We start from the raw sequence: 19,147 nt of genomic DNA on the forward strand, positions 1-19,147 counted from the left end.
CTCTCTCTCTCTCTCTCTCTCTCTCTCTCTCTCTCTCTCTCTCTCTGTCTCTAATAAAAAAAAAAAGACACTTTTGAAAAAATAAATAAATAAATAAATAAATTGTCTCAAGTGATAGGAAACTACATTCAAGCTTCATTCTTCCTATAGGCTTGCTACAGCTTCAATATAGCTTTGATTTTATTTTAATCGACAGGTAATTTTTACCATAAGTTGGTCTTTTGAATCCTATGAAACTCATGAATTCATAAAAATGTATGAATTCAGATTTGATCAATAGACCACAAAGGCCTGAAAAATATCTGACAAAACAAAATATCACTCCAGGAATGGTTCTTGTTCATTAACTATATATTATAAGCTGTGCATCAAAATGCAAGCACATTGGCAACTGAAGGTGTACTTCCCAAAAATTGATTGAATTTGCATTTACCCACCAGAGCAGAAAGACACCCACAAGCTGTCCCAGCCTGCCAGCAGCAGGGCGTGCATCCTGAAAGCCCCAGCTTGGTTACCTGAGCACTTTCTCCAAGGCTTGCAGAGGAAGTACAAGAAGTACTTGTCTGTCATAACTTTTCTTTTCAAAAATAATGCTTTGTTTTCAGCATAAGCTGAACTGCTTGGGGAAGTCCTACGAATGTTAGTCATAAGCTGGGTATAGGATAAAGAAGGAGAGTAGTGGGTCTGTGCTTAGAGTATTGATAACCCAAAGAAAATGTGACACTGCTAGAAGGGACAAGAGGCTGAAGTGGGACCTCAGATGATTTGCCTCTTAGCACTTGCTTACTACCTGCACTTTATGCATGTTTTGCAAATAGACAAGTAGGGGAGGGATAGCACGGGTTCTGGGGTTCAAACAGGCAGACACTAATTCATGCTCATCGCTTACTAGCCCAAGGACCCTTGGCAAGTTGTTTAAATACTCTAGTCCTCGGTTTTCTCATCTGTAATATGAGGAGTATAAGATTAACATCAACAAGCTAGTAGCATTTCTGTGCCCCTCTCAAAAAGAAAATAATTCGAAATATTATAACATTCATAAAATTTACATATCATGTATTTAGAGATAAACATTAACAAAAGATTGTAACTTCTAGAGAAGACCGATGCTATGACTGAATACATAAAAGATAAATCTCTTGACAAAGAGAGCATTGGAAATAAAAGAATTTAGAAAGAGGCTAAATATAAGGTCAATAAACAGCAATAGCTTTGCTGTACCTAAGCCAAAAACTTGCCAGTAAGATGTAACTAAAAAGAGGAAACCACTTAAAATAGCATTAAAATAACATCATGTTTTTTGGGTTGAATCTTTAAAGAATCAGGCAGTACTTCCACAGAGAAAAATTGACAGATATTTAGGAAGCATTTAATAAAGAGATACGCCATATTTGTGAAGTGAAACATTATATATGAAAAAAATCCAAATTTTAGACTGGAGAGATAGCTCAGCAGTCTAAGCACCCGCCTGGCAAGCTCAAGGGCCCCATTTTGATTCCCAGTGCCACATGCTAAGCTGGCCCTGAAACCGGGTGTGGTGGCACATGGCTATAATCCCAGTGCTGGAGAGGATGAGACAGGAGGATCACTATGAGTCTGAACTGCATAGTGAGACCATGTACCAAATAAGTAAATTTTTAAAAAGAAAAATTCAGATTTCCAAAAAGTGATTTTTTTAATTCAGTTCAGTTGAAATTAAAAGCCCTAGGGGTAGACAGGCTCTGAAACATGAAAGGAAGAAGAAAGGGCCAAGATTCTGAAGAAAAGTGTTAGGAGGGCCGGAGACTTGCCCTATTGTATGGCAAGATGTATTATAAACCTACAATATTTAAAATAATGTAGCACTGAAGTATGTTAGAAAGTCCTTGGATTCCTAATACAAAACAGAAATAAGCCAGATTAGGGGACATAAGGCTATTTAGAGTGTAGAACTGCACAAAATGATTTATATGGCAAAACAGTTCTTAAAAATTTTGACTTTATTCAAATTAAATTTATATTCATCAAAGTATACCATAAAGGCAGCAAATGGGCAAGTTAAAAATTGGGAGAAGATATCTGCAGTACATTTAATCACAAATAAGAACGCTTCTGCAGCTCCAAAAGAAATATCCATTAGAAACATGAGCAAGAGGTGTGTATAGGAATTTCACAGATAAGAAACCCAGGTTGTCAATAAACATATGAAGGATGTTTACCTTCATCAATGTTTAGAAAAAGCCAAGATGATATAAACAATTGTATACCATGTGTTAGGAAGGAAATGGAAGAAGTTTCTTATAGCTGGAGTGTAAGTTGGAGCAACTGCTGTATGAAGGAACCTGGCATGGCCTTGTGAGGGTTGACAGTCCTTTACCTTTCCTCCCACTCCTAAATTTCTCCCCAGGAGAAATGTTCACGTAGACACCAATGGACATTTGTAAGCATTTCACCATGGTACCATTTGCAGTAGCAAAAATATTGACACAGCCAAATGCCCATTAGCAGGATGACAGATGGCATGTGTATTTATTCAGTAAGAATATTAGCCTCACAACGGATGGCTTACTGTTATACCCAGCAGCACGGATGGATCTTAGCAGTGTAGCACTGAGTAAAAAGAAAAACCTTGTTAAGAGTTGAGTCTCACTCTAAAAATACACATTGCAGTAATGTACCAAATGATAGGAAGAAGTTCAAGGAAATATGAAACAAGTTTTGGGGTGATGAAAGGCGCAAGGACAAGATGGAGGAGGACCACATAAGTAAAAGTTGTTATTGAGTCTCGGTCCTCCTGTTGAATGATGTTTCATAGATGTGTAAATAGTAAAAGAAAATGAAAACAAGTTAATCCAAAAAGGGCTTCAAAGGTCTTTAATCAGGCAAGCTACTAAGAACAAGGTCTGTATTTTTATTCCTTTTGGTATAACTGCAATATCTTGGATTACTAAAATAGCAGTTTTCTTTAATTTATAAAAGGGAATTTCCAAGGGGGAAAAATCTAGCTGATCTCCCATTTTTCCAAACGCAGCAGTCATTTGAGAATTGAAATATAATAAGATGTGCCTGACATGAAATAAACATTTTTTTGCCAAATTTGCCAGTGTGGACTTTAGAAGCTATTCATTCTAATCAAGAGCCCAGAGCTCAGTCCTCATAGTTTATCATGATCTCAAAAGTCAATACCCTAAAGCCCTCAGCTGGATTTTAAAAGCTCTCAATCAGAGGGAAGTCACAGTGATATTAGGAAGTCATCTTTCAAAGCCTACACATTGTATTTGATAACCAATGTGGAGAAATAAAGGAATTTTAAAAGAGTATAAATTCAGGAAAAATATTCTGAAGTTTTGCAGCTTCGATAAATTTTAGTTTCTTTTCTTGCTAGTGGCAAGGGATATGAGAAAATGCTATGATCTTGCATCAGAACTCTGAACAGCTAACTTAAAAAGTCTCCTGGGGACAGAAATGGCGATGGACTGAAGCCTGTTGCCCCTGGCCTACCGGGGGTCTGTGCTTCTCCTTCCTGATCCCATCGCTCACCCGAAAGTACAGCATAGATACAGAAATTTGCATTTGAAAATAAAACTGACTTGCTGCATTTATTTTTATTGTTGCTGTGATAAAGTACAGAGTTGCCCCATTTTCACATTCAACTATACTAAAAGATGAGTGACCCCGGGAAACTTTCCAAGATGTTGCCTGCCTCCTAGATATTTCTAAAAATATGCTTGAAGAAAGAGGAAGTTGTCCATTAAGACATTCAGTTATTTTCCATGTAGAAATACAGAAAATCAATTTTATTTCTCAATGAACAATGCAGAGAGAAAAAAAGGAAAATGGCTTTGGTTAAGATTACGAGTCTTGGAGAGTGAGCATTCGTAGATCCAGTCCAGAAAGGATGAAATCTATAGGGCATTCTCCATGTTAATCCAAAATTTTAGCATGTTGAATACTATTTAAAGTGAGTCATGGGATAAGCTAAAGAACTTTTATTCTTGCTGTATCACAGAATCTTATCATTATGCAATGTGTCCTGTGGTATAGGGATTTTACCTGTTTCTGAGACACAGATCATCCTCACCTCAAAAGCGAAAAAGGAAGCCTGCATCTGTGTTTATGGATAGGTGACTTTGAGCACACCACATTTTCTTCTTCATTAGAAGATGCAATGTAAACAAAATTTTGTACAGGCCTCTCTTTGTTTTATGCCCCATACTTAACATGTGCTTTTCCACTGTTACTTTGAACTACTCTTGGAACAAAGAAGTGCTTTGGGAGGAATAAATTCTGGGGTCTTTCTGGACTTGGAAGTGCTGTTGCTTTAGGACAAGAGAAAAGCAGAGGAGGTGCCTATATATCTTTTACTACTGGAACTATTTATCCCTGCAAATGTCCATTCATGTCTTGACTTACATTTGCCTGATTAGGACGATTCTTCCCCCGACGCAGAAATCTGGATTCAGTTAAATTCTCTGCCTATGTACGGTGCTCTCTTAAGAGCTTCAGGATCTGAGGTGGAAGAGCTCTCTGAGGTTGCCAATTTCACAATGGAGGACATCAACAATGAGAACATTAGGTACATAGCCACTGTGTATTATTTTCCAGAGTTTTCAAAACTGTATTAAGATATTTAAGCAACTGGTTGTGAATCCTTCAATGAATATATTGCTCACTGCTCCATTTATGTAGAAAGCCCATCTGATCTGGTTTGTCTGTGTGGCTCATTCTTTTGGTTTTCCTTTTGGCCTTTGTAGATACTCAGCTGGGTTTGAGACAGTCAGTCATCTGGTTACCGACAGCTTCCACTTCTCTGTCTTTGACACGGACCACAACCAACTGGACAATCAGATATTTACCATCACGATCACTCCGGCTGGGAATCCACCTCCAGTCATCGGTTTTGCTGACCTTATCACAGTAAGCAGCTCTCAGAGCAATAACCACTGAGTGCTAGAGAAAGCCAGAGACCTCAGTGATAGAAATAAGTGAATTATTGCCTAAATTGACAGTCAGATCCCCCCCATATCAAAGTGATGGCATCAAGCTATGAGTGGTTGTTAATTGTAAGGTTTCTAAAGAGATGAAAATAATTTTAGCCTGAAGAGCATACCATGATATCCACATTAGTCTGTGAACATTTATGTGCTAGACACTATGCTGAGTACTGTTAGCAGCGGGAATAAAAGTAGAAGAAGACTATATCTTTGAGGAATTCACAATCTAATGCTGGCAGCAGCTAAATTACTCCTTAAATCCAGCTGATACTTATCACTGTAAGCAATATTAACAGATCCTTGAGACAGGTGGGCAACATAATGTGTCTTCATTGCTGAAATTTCCCAAAGGTGAGTTCAGGCACCACATCTCTTACTGAGTGAGTTTGGCTGGACCAAGAACTTAATTTTTTTTTTTTTTTTTTTTTTTTTTTTTTTTTTTTTTTTTTTTTTGTATTTTAGGGAAAGGTCTACAGGGTATTCAGGGTCTCACTACTAGATTGGACTCATAGTGATCTTCCTGTTTACAGCCTTCCAAGAGCTGGGATTACAGGCACGTGCCACCACACCCAGTCTCAATTGCCATCTCAGTGTGCCTCAGGGGCAGGGCCAGCACAGTAGGCCTGGGGATCAAACCCCAGGCCCCTACACCTGCTTGCAGGCCCTTTAATTCGCTGAGCTATTTGGCCGACTCTTCAAGAATTTAATCTTACTTAGCCTCAGTTTCCTCATCTTTAAAATATTTCTGTTCTTGGTGCATAAGCTATTTCTCTGATGCCCCCTTTCATAGTATTTGGTGCATGGTCAGGATTCTATAAACCTGAATTCATTTTCTTCTTCCTACTTTCTATGTATATTTTAATACTAGCACACCTCCAGAGATTTTCTGGTTTGGTCAATCAACTGAAAATTCATAAAACTGAATTGTTTCTAGAAGGTTCTAATGTACCCCCTATGTTTCCATTTCTACACTTTGGAGAAATGACCTGGACTGTCCCAACTCTCAGAGTCTTGCTCTATAATTTTTATGTCATTCCATGGTTAGCCAACAGTTGTTCAGAGTAACATTGCTTGAGCATTTCCAACAGGTCAGCAAAGAACTTCAGGCATGGGTTGCAGAGTTAGCATATAAAACAGGATGTAAAGGAAAAAGTTAGTTTGAGTAGCTGCTTTTACTTACACTGATTTATTTTCTTCCTTGACATTAAGACAAGCATTTGCTTTCAGATTTGGTGAGCCCGTTTCTCCTACAGACATATAAATATACAATATAAGGGAATTAAGTGGGACTTTCTGCTGAATGTGAATGTGTTTAAGGAGCACCTTCCCTGTGTTTGAGGGAGGACTGGGCCCATCGTTCTCTAGCAGTGGACTTCTGAACATGGGTACCACAAGAAGACAGCATGCTGTCACACAGCTGCACCCAGGTGGGTGATTGCAATGGGCCATGGCTGCTTTATAACCAGATCCATCATGGAATGATACAGAGATGCGAAAGTCATCACCTCTGAGCATTGGAAGACTGCAAGACTGTGGTGTAAGCAGCATACACAGCCCTCATCTTGTCTGTAGAGCACCTACCACTTCTAGATATACGGCTGGTGCTGGAAGGTCACCCCACACAACATCACAATTCAGTCCTTTTCTGTTGTGGTTATGTGCAACTACCCAAGGTCTATACTTTCTTTTCTTCCTTAGGTTGATGAGGGAGGGAGAGCTCCACTTTCATTTCACCATTTCTTTGCTACTGATGATCAGGACAACCTCCAGGAAGATGCCATCATTAAACTAAGTGTTCTGCCCAAATACGGCTGCATTGAGAACACAGGAACAGGTAACCGTGGTAGATGCGTTGCAGAATTATTCAGGACCTGGAAAGAAAGGAGAGTGTGGGGAGTCTTGTGTTCCAATGAAATGTTGAGATGGATTTTTTTTTTTTTTGGCTGGCTCAGGCTGCTTCAAGGGCAGGTCTGGTAAAGCATGGGGAGCTGGTGATCAAACCATGGTCCCCTGGGTCTGACTGGGTTTGCCCCAGCAGGTGCTTAAATAACTGAGCTAACCCACAAGCCCCCTATTCCAATTAAATGTATAGATGCAAAGTTAAAGAAGAATCTAACCATCTCCATGAAATGGCAGAAAGAAAGGTTGTGTTCATTGGACAGATATGGACTGAGCATTTGCTATGGACCATGTACTTTTTAAGCATAAGGGGTACAGCCATAAATGAAACAGACAAAATCCCCTGTCTTCATAGTGCTTTGGATCCTTGTGGAGAGAAACAAACAAAAGACATGAAAAACAAGAAAATTAAGTAAGACATTAAGAGGTGAATAAATGCTATAGAAGAAATAGAAGAAAGGAAAGGGATTTGGTGTGCTTGCAATGCAGTGGTAGGACTTAGGGATTACATTCAGAATTGAGCATCAGGAAAGTAAAAAATTTCTGTCCTTTTATTGTGAGGCATCTGTGGTTTAGCTGAACCCTAGCAAATGCATCAGCACCTTCTATGGATCTGACAGGAATTCAAATGCAGGCTGTGACACCCTCCCAAGCATTCCTCCCCTCTGCCATCTGCCCTGAATCCATCCTTCTTATCACAGAGGAGGAGAAGCAAGAAGGCATGAACTGTCCACAGGCCCCTGAGACTGCTCTGAGTGGCAGCTGAGATAGCTCTGAGCAGTGAGACTGTTGAGTGTCAGTGTATGGGGCTGATTTGTGTGCAGCTGGCAGATCCCAGGGACAGACCACTGACTGCAGGAGTCAGAGGCCAGCAGGGTGCCCCAGTTTTGGGCCTGTTGGCCAGAAATACATGTAGGATAGCCATGTTTTTCTGGTCAAAAGTCTTGAGTCTTTTCTCTATTTGCCTTTCAATGTGTGTGCTCAGACTTGCTTATGACTGAATTAGGTTTGTCTTGACAATTGTTTGTGCTAGATATGACAGCTATAAAGATGAGGAACGCAGACCCCGCCTTGAGTAGGAGACAAAATATGAAGATTGATAAATTACAATATGACAAATATCAGGAGAGGGAAAGACTCAAAGACAGTACATAGAACTCAGCGACTGCTCTGCCTCGAAAGGCAGCAAAGTCTGAGGAGGTGACTGTAGGCTGCAACTGAAGGGTCAGTGGTCACCTGGAGCAGAGGGAAAGTGGAATTTTCTGCACAGTTGAGAGGGTGACAAAGGTGAGGAATTATGAAAGGATGTTGGTCCTCCTCTTGGGGGCTTTCATTCTTGCCAAATCTTCCTAACACAGCTTTCTGTGTACCTGGAACCCTTAAGAGAGCACAGGGGCAGCAAGGAGGGAAGCCAAATTTCTGGCAAATATCAGCTACCCTAAGAAGTGATTGATTCTCAGATCATCAGTGAGTATAACACTTCCCTTTGGAGCTAGCACAGGTAGTATCCTGGGCAGCAGTACCGTGCTGCTGGTCAGAGAAGCCCACTTAGAATGGTGGCCCTGCAGTAACATGGGTATGGAGCTGGAAATAAACAGAGGCATACAGGGAAGCCAAGAATTGTCCTGGGCTCCTTCAGCTAAAGACCCTGCTGCCCTAGGTCCATGAGACTGCCCTTGCTCTTTGCTTGGAAAGTAATTTGCACATGTCTATAAACAGCCACCTAGATTCAGAACCAACTTGATGGGAAGAATATCTTAAAAATGGCTAGAAGCAGCTTTTACTTCGTACCAACAAATATGTAAGAACAAGAGTACTACTATGCGTGCTGTGGGATCTGCACTAATTTAAGAATGGCACAGACAGGCCATGCCCTGCCTTGACTACCTCCAAGGGCATCCCTGGGCCCAAGGCAGTGCAGGTGGAGCTCTCCATGACAAAAGCCAGCACACATCCACAACTGCTTAATTTGTCCACTGCAGATTCTGCTTAAGAAGGCAGAGAAGCACCTTAGTTAGAATGATTTACCTCAAGAAGTAGAACATGCAGTTTTAAAACCTGGAAAGATGGGTGCTTAAATATTTGGTGACAGATTCACATGTTGAATAGCTGTTTCTCCAGTGATTTTTTAAAAGTTATTATATCTGTGTATGCCATTGTGTTACTTACACATTGTTGTAATCAGAGTTTACAAGGGAAATAATACAGGACATGTAATTTATAGGATTATTTTATGATAGTCCCCCAAAGAGTCAAGTTCAGAAGAATGCAGGAACTGTGTCCCCACACAACCCCAAGAATCCAGCTGCGTGCCTGAATCTCAAGGCACCACCTGCATGAGTCCAGTTGGGGACACAGAGCCCATCACAGTGCCTCCTGTGCAAGCCTGTTCCAAGGATCTATGCCCGGAAGGCCCAAAGTCTGTGCCAACAAGAGGAAGAATGTGTGCTAGCAGGCTGAGGGATCTGCCCTGGAGCCAGGAAATGACACTCAGAGTAAGGACCAGAGCTTCCCTGAAAAGTACCACAACAATGTCCTGAGCTCTTCCCATGAGGAGAACAGCTGAGTTCATATCAAGAAAGTCAGCGTGACCAGTTTCTCCAGGAGACTGAATAGCTCACCATCTTCCCCTCCCCTCTGGAGCCAGGAAGCAAAACTCAAAGTAAGGACCAGAGCTCCCCCAAAGTGAACCATAGTCGCTCTCAGTGACAACAACATCCTGAGCTCCTCGAATGATGGGAACAGCCGAGTTCATCAGGAAAGCCAGCATGACAAGCTCCTCCAGGAGAATCAGCAACCCGCTCTGAGTCTCTTCTCTTCTCCAGTTCTTTTTATGTTGTTGTTGGTTGTGATCATCAGCTGGGCCTTCCATATCCAGCAGCACACTGATTCAGTTCTGGTTTTATTCAGTTACAGTGATCAATGGAAGGAAAAAGTAAAAACTGGAAGTATTTTAGCAGATCTTTCTGGAAAAGCAAACTGTATATCTTAGAGGTTATTGGGTCACTAGCCACTTAGACTTTCCTGTGCTTCTGATGTCTAGAGGAATCAATACAAACAGTAAAGAAAAAATCATGTCATTCAAGCAAAAAAAAAATTTTTTTCTTACGTTTCTTTCACACAAATTATTAAAAATGAACCAGCTTCCTTGTTCCTAGTCTTTCTGTTAGGGTGCCACCAAGTGTCACCCTGTCTGTCATTCAGGAAGTTGATGGCCTTTTCTGATATTTAGAAAAGATCATGGCAAAGGGAGGAGGAAGCTGTGCTGCTTTCACATCTGCCAGTTATACTTTTCTTTGAAGGCAAAATGGTTTCTTTTTCTCCCTTCTCAAGAAGAAAATTTTGGTAACAATTTAAAACCAATCATTTGGAAAAACTCAGGTTAGAATCAAGTAAAGATAAGCCATCCATCATTTCGATAGTGCTTACCCTTCCTAACCTTTTACAGTTTCTGGGGCAGGAGGAGCAGAGCACACTGCAGCCAGCACTTTCCATAGCCTCTGTGTGTGTGTGGCCAGCTCAGCTCACCAGGGGGTGGGGCTGTCTGGCATGTGGTGCTGGGGGATTGAACCGCGGTCCCTGTGCTAAGCTTGTTCCAAGTAGGTGCTTTAGACCACTGAGCCATCTCACCAGCCCCTTCCATAGCCTCTGGATGGTCCCCCGGCACCTGGGTACCCGAGTGGCACCTGCCGCAGTCGGCTCTGTATCTCTAGCACATGCTTGCAAACAATCAGGGGAGGAAGAGAGTTGATTCATTTTGTCCTGTGGCTCTGAAGACTTCCCTCCCATTCAGTTGACTCTGTTTTTGCACAAGACAGCATGTCGTGGTGGGGAGCAGGTGGTGAAGCAGAGCTGCCCACCTCAGGGCTAGTGTGCAAAAAAGAAAGGAAGGGGCTGCAGTCCCACTGTCTTCTTCAAACGCACATCCTTACTGGCTGGGTGACCTTCTGCCAGGCTCTGCCTCTTAGAGGTTTCACTGCCACGCAGAAGCAGCATAGGCTTGGGCCATTTAATCACATGGGCCTCTGGGGGGACACTTGCGTGCACCATGGCAGCACCTGAGCTCTGAGTGGGACGCGAGCATCTGAGTGCCTGAACTGTACCTGTGTGTCAAGTGATCCTGAGCCATAGTGCTCTGCCTGGGGACTAGGCACTGGCTGGGAGGTCAGATGCAAACGTGCTGGAAGGAGAGGCTTCTTAGATTAAAAAAAAGATACAGAGAGAAAGCAGTACTGCTGGATAGAACGGTTTTGAAACAGGCTAAAGTTTGAGGTAGCCCCATAGCTATTACACTGCGACTTATTCCGAGACTTATGCTATAAAAGATTCCTAATAAACGATCACTGATTCTGTGATATGCAAGAAAAAACATTGTGTGTACCAGAAAGAAAAAGCCTGTGTGTGCCATCCCATTTGATTATCCGCGGTGACGTGGGACAGGCAGATACTATTGTAGCTAAGTCTTGGGAAAACTGCGCCTCACTCCAAGTCTTCCAGTTCCTAGTGCTCTGCTTTTTCCTACCTTTGTCTTCAAGGGGATTTTTATCTTATGTGAACAATATTGCCTTGTTTTCTAGTTCCAAGTAAGAAATTGATGTATCCAAGGGCACATCCTCTCTCCATGTTCATGCAGGCGATCGCTTTGGCCCTGGAACAACCAGCAGCCCGGAGGCGTCATTCCCTATTCAAGATGTCCTGGAAAACTACATATACTACTTTCAGAGCATTCATGAGAGCATCGAGCCAACCCATGATATTTTTAGTTTCTATGTGAGTGATGGAACCAGTCGTTCAGAAATTCACAGCATCAATATCACTATTGAGGTAAAGACTGAGACTTGGAAAAGTTGATCCTCTGATTACTTAAGAGCTCACCATTAGATAGCTTCCTTTCTAGGGACTTCAAAGCAAGGAAGATTGGATTTGGCCCTCAACTTTAAAAATCAACCTCTGAGATATAAGCCTGACCTTCAGAAAACTTGTGGAATTAAGGTTGGCAATTGGGGAAGGTCTGAGTTTGAAATCTGAATTTTCATCTCAGAGTAAAATTTATTCGTTCTGTGTAAAAACACTTGTTGAGAGACAGAGGAACCTTGCCATTCCCATATTTAGATAAAAACTAAGATATGGCTTTAGTGTCTATGAAATTCTTGTGTGTGGCTCTACATGCGTATTTCCATTTTCTTATATTTGAATGCATTTATTCATTTAATTATAACATCAAAGAAACATGATCCTTGATCCTGTTTTCATTAGAGCAACTACACAGTCTTGCTCTACTACCCCAGGGAGTAAGAGAGATAAAAGACAAATCTCAGAAGAGAATAGTCTCAGCCTTGGGAAAACAAAATATATGGAATCTTCAGCAGTCTTAAGGCACAGTGGTAGAAGGGAGACTAGGAGACAGCTTTAGAAACCTCACTTCCTAGTACAGTGTCCTTTCACTGACTGGTACTGGGACACCCTTAAGATTTTCTGATACAATTCCAAAATCAAATAGTCCTTTAATACCCTGAATGTACTTGTTCTTATCAAATCATATTTTTGGTCCAGAAAACATGATCACTGTACTCATGGAAGATATTATAGAAGATTTTTGCTGAATTCCCCCCCCAAACTGCTTTTCAAAGAGACATTTTGTTTGTGTGACTTTCTCTTTAATTTCTCATTTTGAGCTAATTATTTGATTAAGAAGATAGTGACACGTTAATTGCTGTATTGACAGTGAAAGTTGCTGCAAGAATAATACCTTTCCTGAGTAATGTGCATTTTTGTTCTTCCTGCCCAACATCTGCATGAGTCTGAATGTCTTGTGTTTTAATCAGAGGAAGAACGACGAGCCTCCCAGGATGACCTTGCGGCCCCTTGGAGTGAAGCTGAGCTTCGCCGTGGTGATAAGCAATTCTTCTCTGAGCCTCCAAGACCTCGACACCCCAGATAACGAGCTGGTTTTTGTACTGACAAAAAAGCCTGACCACGGTAGGATGCAAGCTGCTGTACAAAGCCGCTTAATTGGGGTGTCCGATGGGTTATTAGAATGAGCACATAGATTTCAGTCGGTTATTCCTTTGCCTTTCCCATATGTAGTCCATTCTTTGCATCAGAGTATAATCAAATTCACAGCTAGCTAATATTGTGTTGGGGTCATGGTAGACACTGGTTGTTTAAAAAGCCTAAATCCAAGGTAATTGGTGTCTCTGAAGTTTTATTTCAACTGTTTTCCAGCTTTCCTTTGTAACCTCAAGCAAAACAGGTTTCAGCATTTGCATATCTTCTTCTTGGAGTAGACATCGTAATTGATAACCAGGAGCCAGCTCATGTGTGCTAGCACGTGAGATGTCTCTAGTAGCCTGTTTCTTTTATAGAGAGAATTTTTCCTGCTTTAGATCAGGTGCAGAAACTACTGTCAGTTTCTGCCAGCCACTTGTAAGTGCCATCCCAGGCATAGGTTAGAATGCAGGACTCTGAGTCCCAGTCTACTGTAAAGTTACTGGGCTTTCCAAAAGGAAACTGTTGCTGTTGATGGAGAGTGAAGAGAAGAGGCTGCCAGTGGTTACATTTTTAACCTGCCTTCCTTCCCTTTCATTTTCTTTAATGAAGCACTTTTATTGTCCCACTGAGGTACATGACCCTTGAAAGCAGAATGATAATCTTCAATGTAAACATACTTAACTGTCTTTCTGAATTAAAAAAGAAATTTAAAACATTTTGCCATCTCCTACTCCACATGCCACAAGAGAAAGGCAGTGAGTGAAGAGTTCTATTTGTACTTTCAGAAGGGAAAAGTAAGCTTTGGATAATGTCTTAGTTACTCTTCTCTCATTGCTGGGACAAAATTCCCAACACGCAGAATTAAGGAAGGAAAAGTTTATTTAGCTCACAATTAGTAGAGATTTTAGTTCTTATTCAGCTGGATCCAAGGCAGAGTGGCTCATGGCAGAGGGTGGCTGTTCCTGGTGGCAACAAGGAGCAAATGGGGGGGGAGTGGCTGAAGCTTCTAGCAAGCCCCTCCCCCTTCCGGGAGTGGCTGAAGCTTCTAGCAAGCCCCTCCCCCTTCCTTACATTGTAATGCAGATTACCTGCCCCAGGGCGGTGCAACACCCATACCCACAATAATCAATCACAAACTCCAGAAGCTGCCCCATGACTTCCTGAGGCTTTAAGGGGACAACTAGACACAAACCATAATAGCTAGGCTAATGACTAAGTTTCAATTCATGAAGGGAAACAGCAATGGTGAAGCTACTATATTGCTCGATCCATCTGTGCCTCCTTAAGAGATGTTGAACCAGAAAATGTGAGATCTTGTCATATTTATAGATGAGACCATAAAGTAGCACCTATACTTATGAAAGTTAAGTTGTCTACACCAAGAGCTTCTGAGATACTTCACATTGTACCCAGAATCAGACTACTTGGAAAACCAATGTTTTGGTGCCATTTACAGGCTACCATTGTTTCTTTGTTTTTCTGCACTTTCTTCCTCAGGTCATCTACTCCGGAGACTGACTTCTTCAGATCCTCTGGAGAATGGGACAGTGTTATTCCAGGGCTCCTCCTTCACCTACCAGGATGTCCTGGCTGGGTTGGTTGGATACTTGCCTAGGGATTCTGGTGTAGCAGTGGATGACTTTCAGTTCTCACTTACTGATGGCCTCCATGTGGACACAGGGCGGATGGAGATCTACATAGAACTGCCCAAAAGCGACTCCCCCCATATGGCTATAAACCGAGGACTGCAGCTCTCAGCAGGTATCCCAGGAGTGGAGTTGCCGGGCCATACTTCTTTTCTCCTAGGCTCTTCTAGGCCAGTATAGAGTATCTTCTTCCATCACAGTAACTCTTCAACACTTGGGCAGACTTCAGTTTTGGAGATGTTTTGGGGATGCTAAGAATTATGTATGACCAATAGTGAGCCTTTGAAATTCTTTGAATCAGATCCTTTTGTGAGTTTGCAAAGTTTGTGAAGAGTTGATAGTATTTTCAAGCTCCTCAAAAATCTTAATTTATCCAACTACTCTTAGGCCCCAGTTTTTCTGTAGCATTGCTTCTATTTCACCAACCCCATGAAAACAAGTGAAATCTAGCAGAGTTGTCGAAATGTTTATTAAAAAAAGGAAAAAAAAAACTCATGGAAGGGCATTTGGGAGGCCATTATTCATTAAAATATAATATACAAATAACTGAGAATCATTCAATAAGCCATTCTAGCATCTTTAACAATTTGGCATATTTTAGTGGCATTCAAGGACAAATAGCAAGAATTAGTCTTAAGACTGGGATTGAAGTAGGGAGTTGATTAGAAGTGGGCTGTATTGCTCAACTTTCCCATTGCTAGGACTTAGTACCCTGCCCTACAACTTGAAGGAGGTGAGGTGTAATTTGGCTCATGTTTTGAGTGGATTCAGTCCATGATTAGCTGGTTCTAAGGCAGAAACATAGTGAACATGATGGAGCAAAGCTGCTTAGTTAATGGCACCCAAGAAGCAGAGAAGGAGAACAGAAGAAAGGAGCCAGACATAGAGCCCAGGATCACTCTTCCATGACTCCTAGAAGTGTGCTCCTCCCAGGCCCTGCACCAAAGCCAGGCACCCTATCACATGGGCCTTTTGCATCTCTCTAGGAAGCTATTGTTTGTTTATTCTTAGTTTTGTATCTGTTTTGTATGGAAAAACATATGATTTAATATTATTTGAAAATCTGAGGATTCTCAAGGTCATAGCTCTTAAGAATAGGATTTGATTTTACCCTGCTTACAAGCTAACTCTCACTGTTTTCATGGGTACTGGTAGAGACACAAGATTTCTCCTTCATAAACAGAGTTCTTTGTGTAAGACAGCAGACAGTGTGGTCATTAACAAGTTTACATTGGTCCACTCTGCCTGCTTGTCCTATGAGAGTAATGCCAAGGGCCCATACAGATGGGAGACCTTCCATAGGACAACAAACATCAAGTTTGATCTTTGTTGCAGAGAGAAAAACTACCTCACCCTTAAAGGTTACTTCCTGGGAGATGTCCTGGATAAAGAGTGGACAGGGCCATGTATTCTTGATATTATCCAGCAAGAACATGTAGAGATGTTCAGCGCCCAGTTTGGCGTACCATTTGTTATGGTCTGTGTCTAATTGTCCCCTCAAGGCCTCATGCAGTCATGGAGCAGGCTTCCTGAGTTTGTGATTAATTCATGATTCAATGTGGGAAATATGGGTGTGAATGCTACACCTGCCCTGGGGTGAGTAATCTGCATACAATATAAGGACAGGAGAGAGGCTTGCTAGCTGCCACAGCTACTGCTCCTCCCTTTGGGCTCTTTGCTGTTTTCTGTGGCCATGACCTGCTGCCCTCTTCATTTTGCCTTCGAGCCAGTCAAATATGGACTGAAACCTCCACTAACTGTGAGCTAAATAAACCTTTCCTTAATTTTGGGTGTGAGGTATTTTGTCCCAGCAATGAGAGAGAAGTAACCAAGATGCCATTCTTACACCAGGATGTCATCACAGGAGTAACTAAGATATATGTACTGGAATTTACCGTTTTTAATATGAGAAAATGGCCTATTGGGAGAGGAAAGGGCAAGGCCCTGAGAAGAGGCGTTTCCAGTAGAGAAGGCCCTGGCTGTGTCCCCAACATCAGAGTAGTAGACTCAGAAACGCTGGCTTTGAATGTTCCCTCTGAGATGCCTAAAAAGTGCTTTTTCTGGTTTGGCAATCCTGAAAACATTAAATAAGTTAAATCCAAGCAGATTTCATCATAGATCTAAATATTATTTACATCATAGAATAAGCATAGAGAGAATAAATATGGAAAAGATGAAAAGAACTCAGATCTAAGCTCAGAGGACTGAAGCTGGGGAGATAGCTTGGTGGTCTAAGTGGCTGCCTGACAAATGCAAGGACCTGAGTTTGATCCCTGTACTGCCTACAGTGCTGGCCTCAAAACGGCATGGTGGTACACACCTATAAGCCATGCACTGGGAAAGCTGAGACAGGAGGATCGCAAAGAGTCTGAGCTGCATAGTGAGACCTTGTACTAAAGGAATGAATGAATGAATGAATGAATGAATGAATGCATATCAAACCCAGGTGGCTATTTCTTTTAGAAAAATTAGAATTCATGAGCTTGAAACTGAGCAGTGCGAGTAGCTAAGCCCAAGGATAATTTAGCTTCCTGTCCCGTGGATCATTTGACACCTATCTGAAGGCAATGATAGGGAATGACCCCCTCTTCTGTTCTTTTCCAGGGTCTGTGGCACGCATCACAGAACAGCACCTGAAAGTGGCAGGCACTGACTCAGATGCCCATCAGGTTATGTACATCCTGAAGGAGGATCCTGGAGCAGGGCGCCTGCAGATGGTGACACATGACAGCCTGCGACAGATCTCTGTGCATGGCCCCATCCGAGGCTTCACCCAGGCTGACATAAGCCAAGGTCGGCCGGGTCTTCCAAGCTTCTGGGGACGCTGCCTGGTAGAAAAGAAATGGGAGTTAAATGCCTGGAACCCTATGCCAGTAAACCAGGTTTCTTTTTTTTTTTTTTTTAAATAAGAGCTGAGTTATAACTTCTTTTTTCTTTGCCTGACATTTTTGAGGTTGTCATTTTTTAAAAAGGAAAATTATCTTTCTTAACAGAAATGTGAACATTAACATAGCATTGATGAAATTTGGGGCTATTTACAGAGAGAGCAAAGTTGTTTTTGACTTGTTTGATACTAAGAAATACAAGAATGAAAAAAAAATAAACAGAGTTTGGATGGATTAAGGTGAAAATTATGCCTTCCTTCGGTGAGCAATTTATATCTCTTTTCAGCTCCCCAAAGAGCACAAGTTAATGAACTAAGCAGAATGCCAGGGCATAAATCTGCACTGCCTGGGGGACATTACATGGCTCATCCCTCCTTCAGGAAATGCTGATGTAATGCAAAGGCATAAATGTTAAATGCTACGCAGTTACTGTACAGTGCATTCAGGGATAGAGAGGAGAAAAAAGTTACATATGGGGTAGAAAAAATAGTCCAAAGTCATGTGGTGTTGTGCAGTTCCTTTTAGAAGTAGAAATACGCACACAAGGAGCAGGCACGGGTCCTGTCCAGGCTCTAGCATGAAACACGGACAGCAGCTGAATTCTCACTGGATTGGTCTGCGCCTTGGTGAAGTGGATAGAATAGCAAAGGGGTAGTAATTCCTTAATTATTCCATGCCTCCATGTCTCCTTGTGAAAAATGAAACCAGGCATCTCTTCCCAGAGGTTTGGTTCTATTTGCACTGATGGCTACATATAAATGATGTGGCAGGCTAGCAAAACTAGATTGCATCGAGCTTCTCCCTCTGGGTCCCTTTGACCTGTGTGAAGGGTATGTGCATGCTTCCTGTTACTTGCCTGTGGGACGTAGATGGTAGTTGGCATTATTCCTTGTGTTGGTCAACAGAGGGTGAAGAGTCACGGGAGAAAGTGGGCTGCAGGGCTGTGTCCTCCTACCTTGTGAAGTGTGTGTATAGCAGGGTCCCTCCCCGTGCCACAGGTGCGGCCAGAGCTCTTGTATGGAGGGCACTTTCACTGGTCTAGTCACGCCTGGGACCGCCCTAAAGGCCCAGGTAGATCTTTCACAAAGGCTGTGCCTTAACCCTAGGAAATGTCATTGAGAGGAATTTGTTATGAGGAAGTATCTGGATGTGGCGAAATCAATAGTAGGGGAGGAAAGGGAGTAAAGGAAAGCTTTAGATTAAAATGTCAAATGTATCAAAGACAGGAAGGTATAAATTGTAAATTGATTCATTGGAATGAATAGCAATTGAAGTCTCCCTTCCTACTTCAGAAATAGGAGCAGAAAGTACTGAGAGCAAATCTTGTGTGCTTGCTTGTTTGCTTCTTTTTATAGGACGTGTCGAGTATAGTCATGGAACAGGAGAACCTGGCGGGAACTTTACTTTTAAATTCGATGTGGTTGATGTTGAGGGCAACAGGTTGACGGGCCAGTCGTTTTCCATTGGTGTTTTAGGTAAGCAAGTGCTAGATTCCATGCAAAGCTACTTGAGCAACTGTGAAGTTACAAAGCTTACAGTGTGCTTACCTTGGGGCATGAGGCCCCCTCCACCCCGCTGCATGGAACTGGAAAATCGTACTCTTTCTGTCACACAGCTTTGGTTCCCTGGTGGGGTCCCTGAGGGGCAGACCTGAGTACTGCTGTGACCTTACCACTGGGTGTGCAGCCTAGAACTAAAGAATGGAGACTGAAATGATTACATTTCAAATCACTATTCCTGATCATTTCAGAAG

At 42.0% G+C, this 19,147-nt stretch overlaps 1 protein-coding gene across 1 annotated transcript in view; it reads left to right on the top strand.

Moving 5' to 3' along the window:
• Fras1 (Fraser extracellular matrix complex subunit 1) overlaps nucleotides 1-19,147 on the top strand; it is a 471,233-nt gene that overhangs the window by 364,768 nt on the left and 87,318 nt on the right. Inside the window, exons 26-33 of the mRNA XM_023703303.1 lie at nucleotides 4,407-4,555; nucleotides 4,734-4,896; nucleotides 6,672-6,807; nucleotides 11,506-11,696; nucleotides 12,698-12,851; nucleotides 14,361-14,624; nucleotides 17,114-17,302; nucleotides 18,750-18,869. Of these exons, the coding sequence (XP_023559071.1) occupies nucleotides 4,407-4,555; nucleotides 4,734-4,896; nucleotides 6,672-6,807; nucleotides 11,506-11,696; nucleotides 12,698-12,851; nucleotides 14,361-14,624; nucleotides 17,114-17,302; nucleotides 18,750-18,869 (1,366 nt within the window). The remainder of the gene's footprint in view (nucleotides 1-4,406; nucleotides 4,556-4,733; nucleotides 4,897-6,671; nucleotides 6,808-11,505; nucleotides 11,697-12,697; nucleotides 12,852-14,360; nucleotides 14,625-17,113; nucleotides 17,303-18,749; nucleotides 18,870-19,147) is intronic.

The sequence above is a fragment of the Octodon degus genome, unplaced genomic scaffold (genome assembly GCF_000260255.1).
Source record: "Octodon degus isolate 3935 unplaced genomic scaffold, OctDeg1.0 scaffold00168, whole genome shotgun sequence".
NCBI lineage: Eukaryota > Metazoa > Chordata > Mammalia > Rodentia > Octodontidae > Octodon > Octodon degus.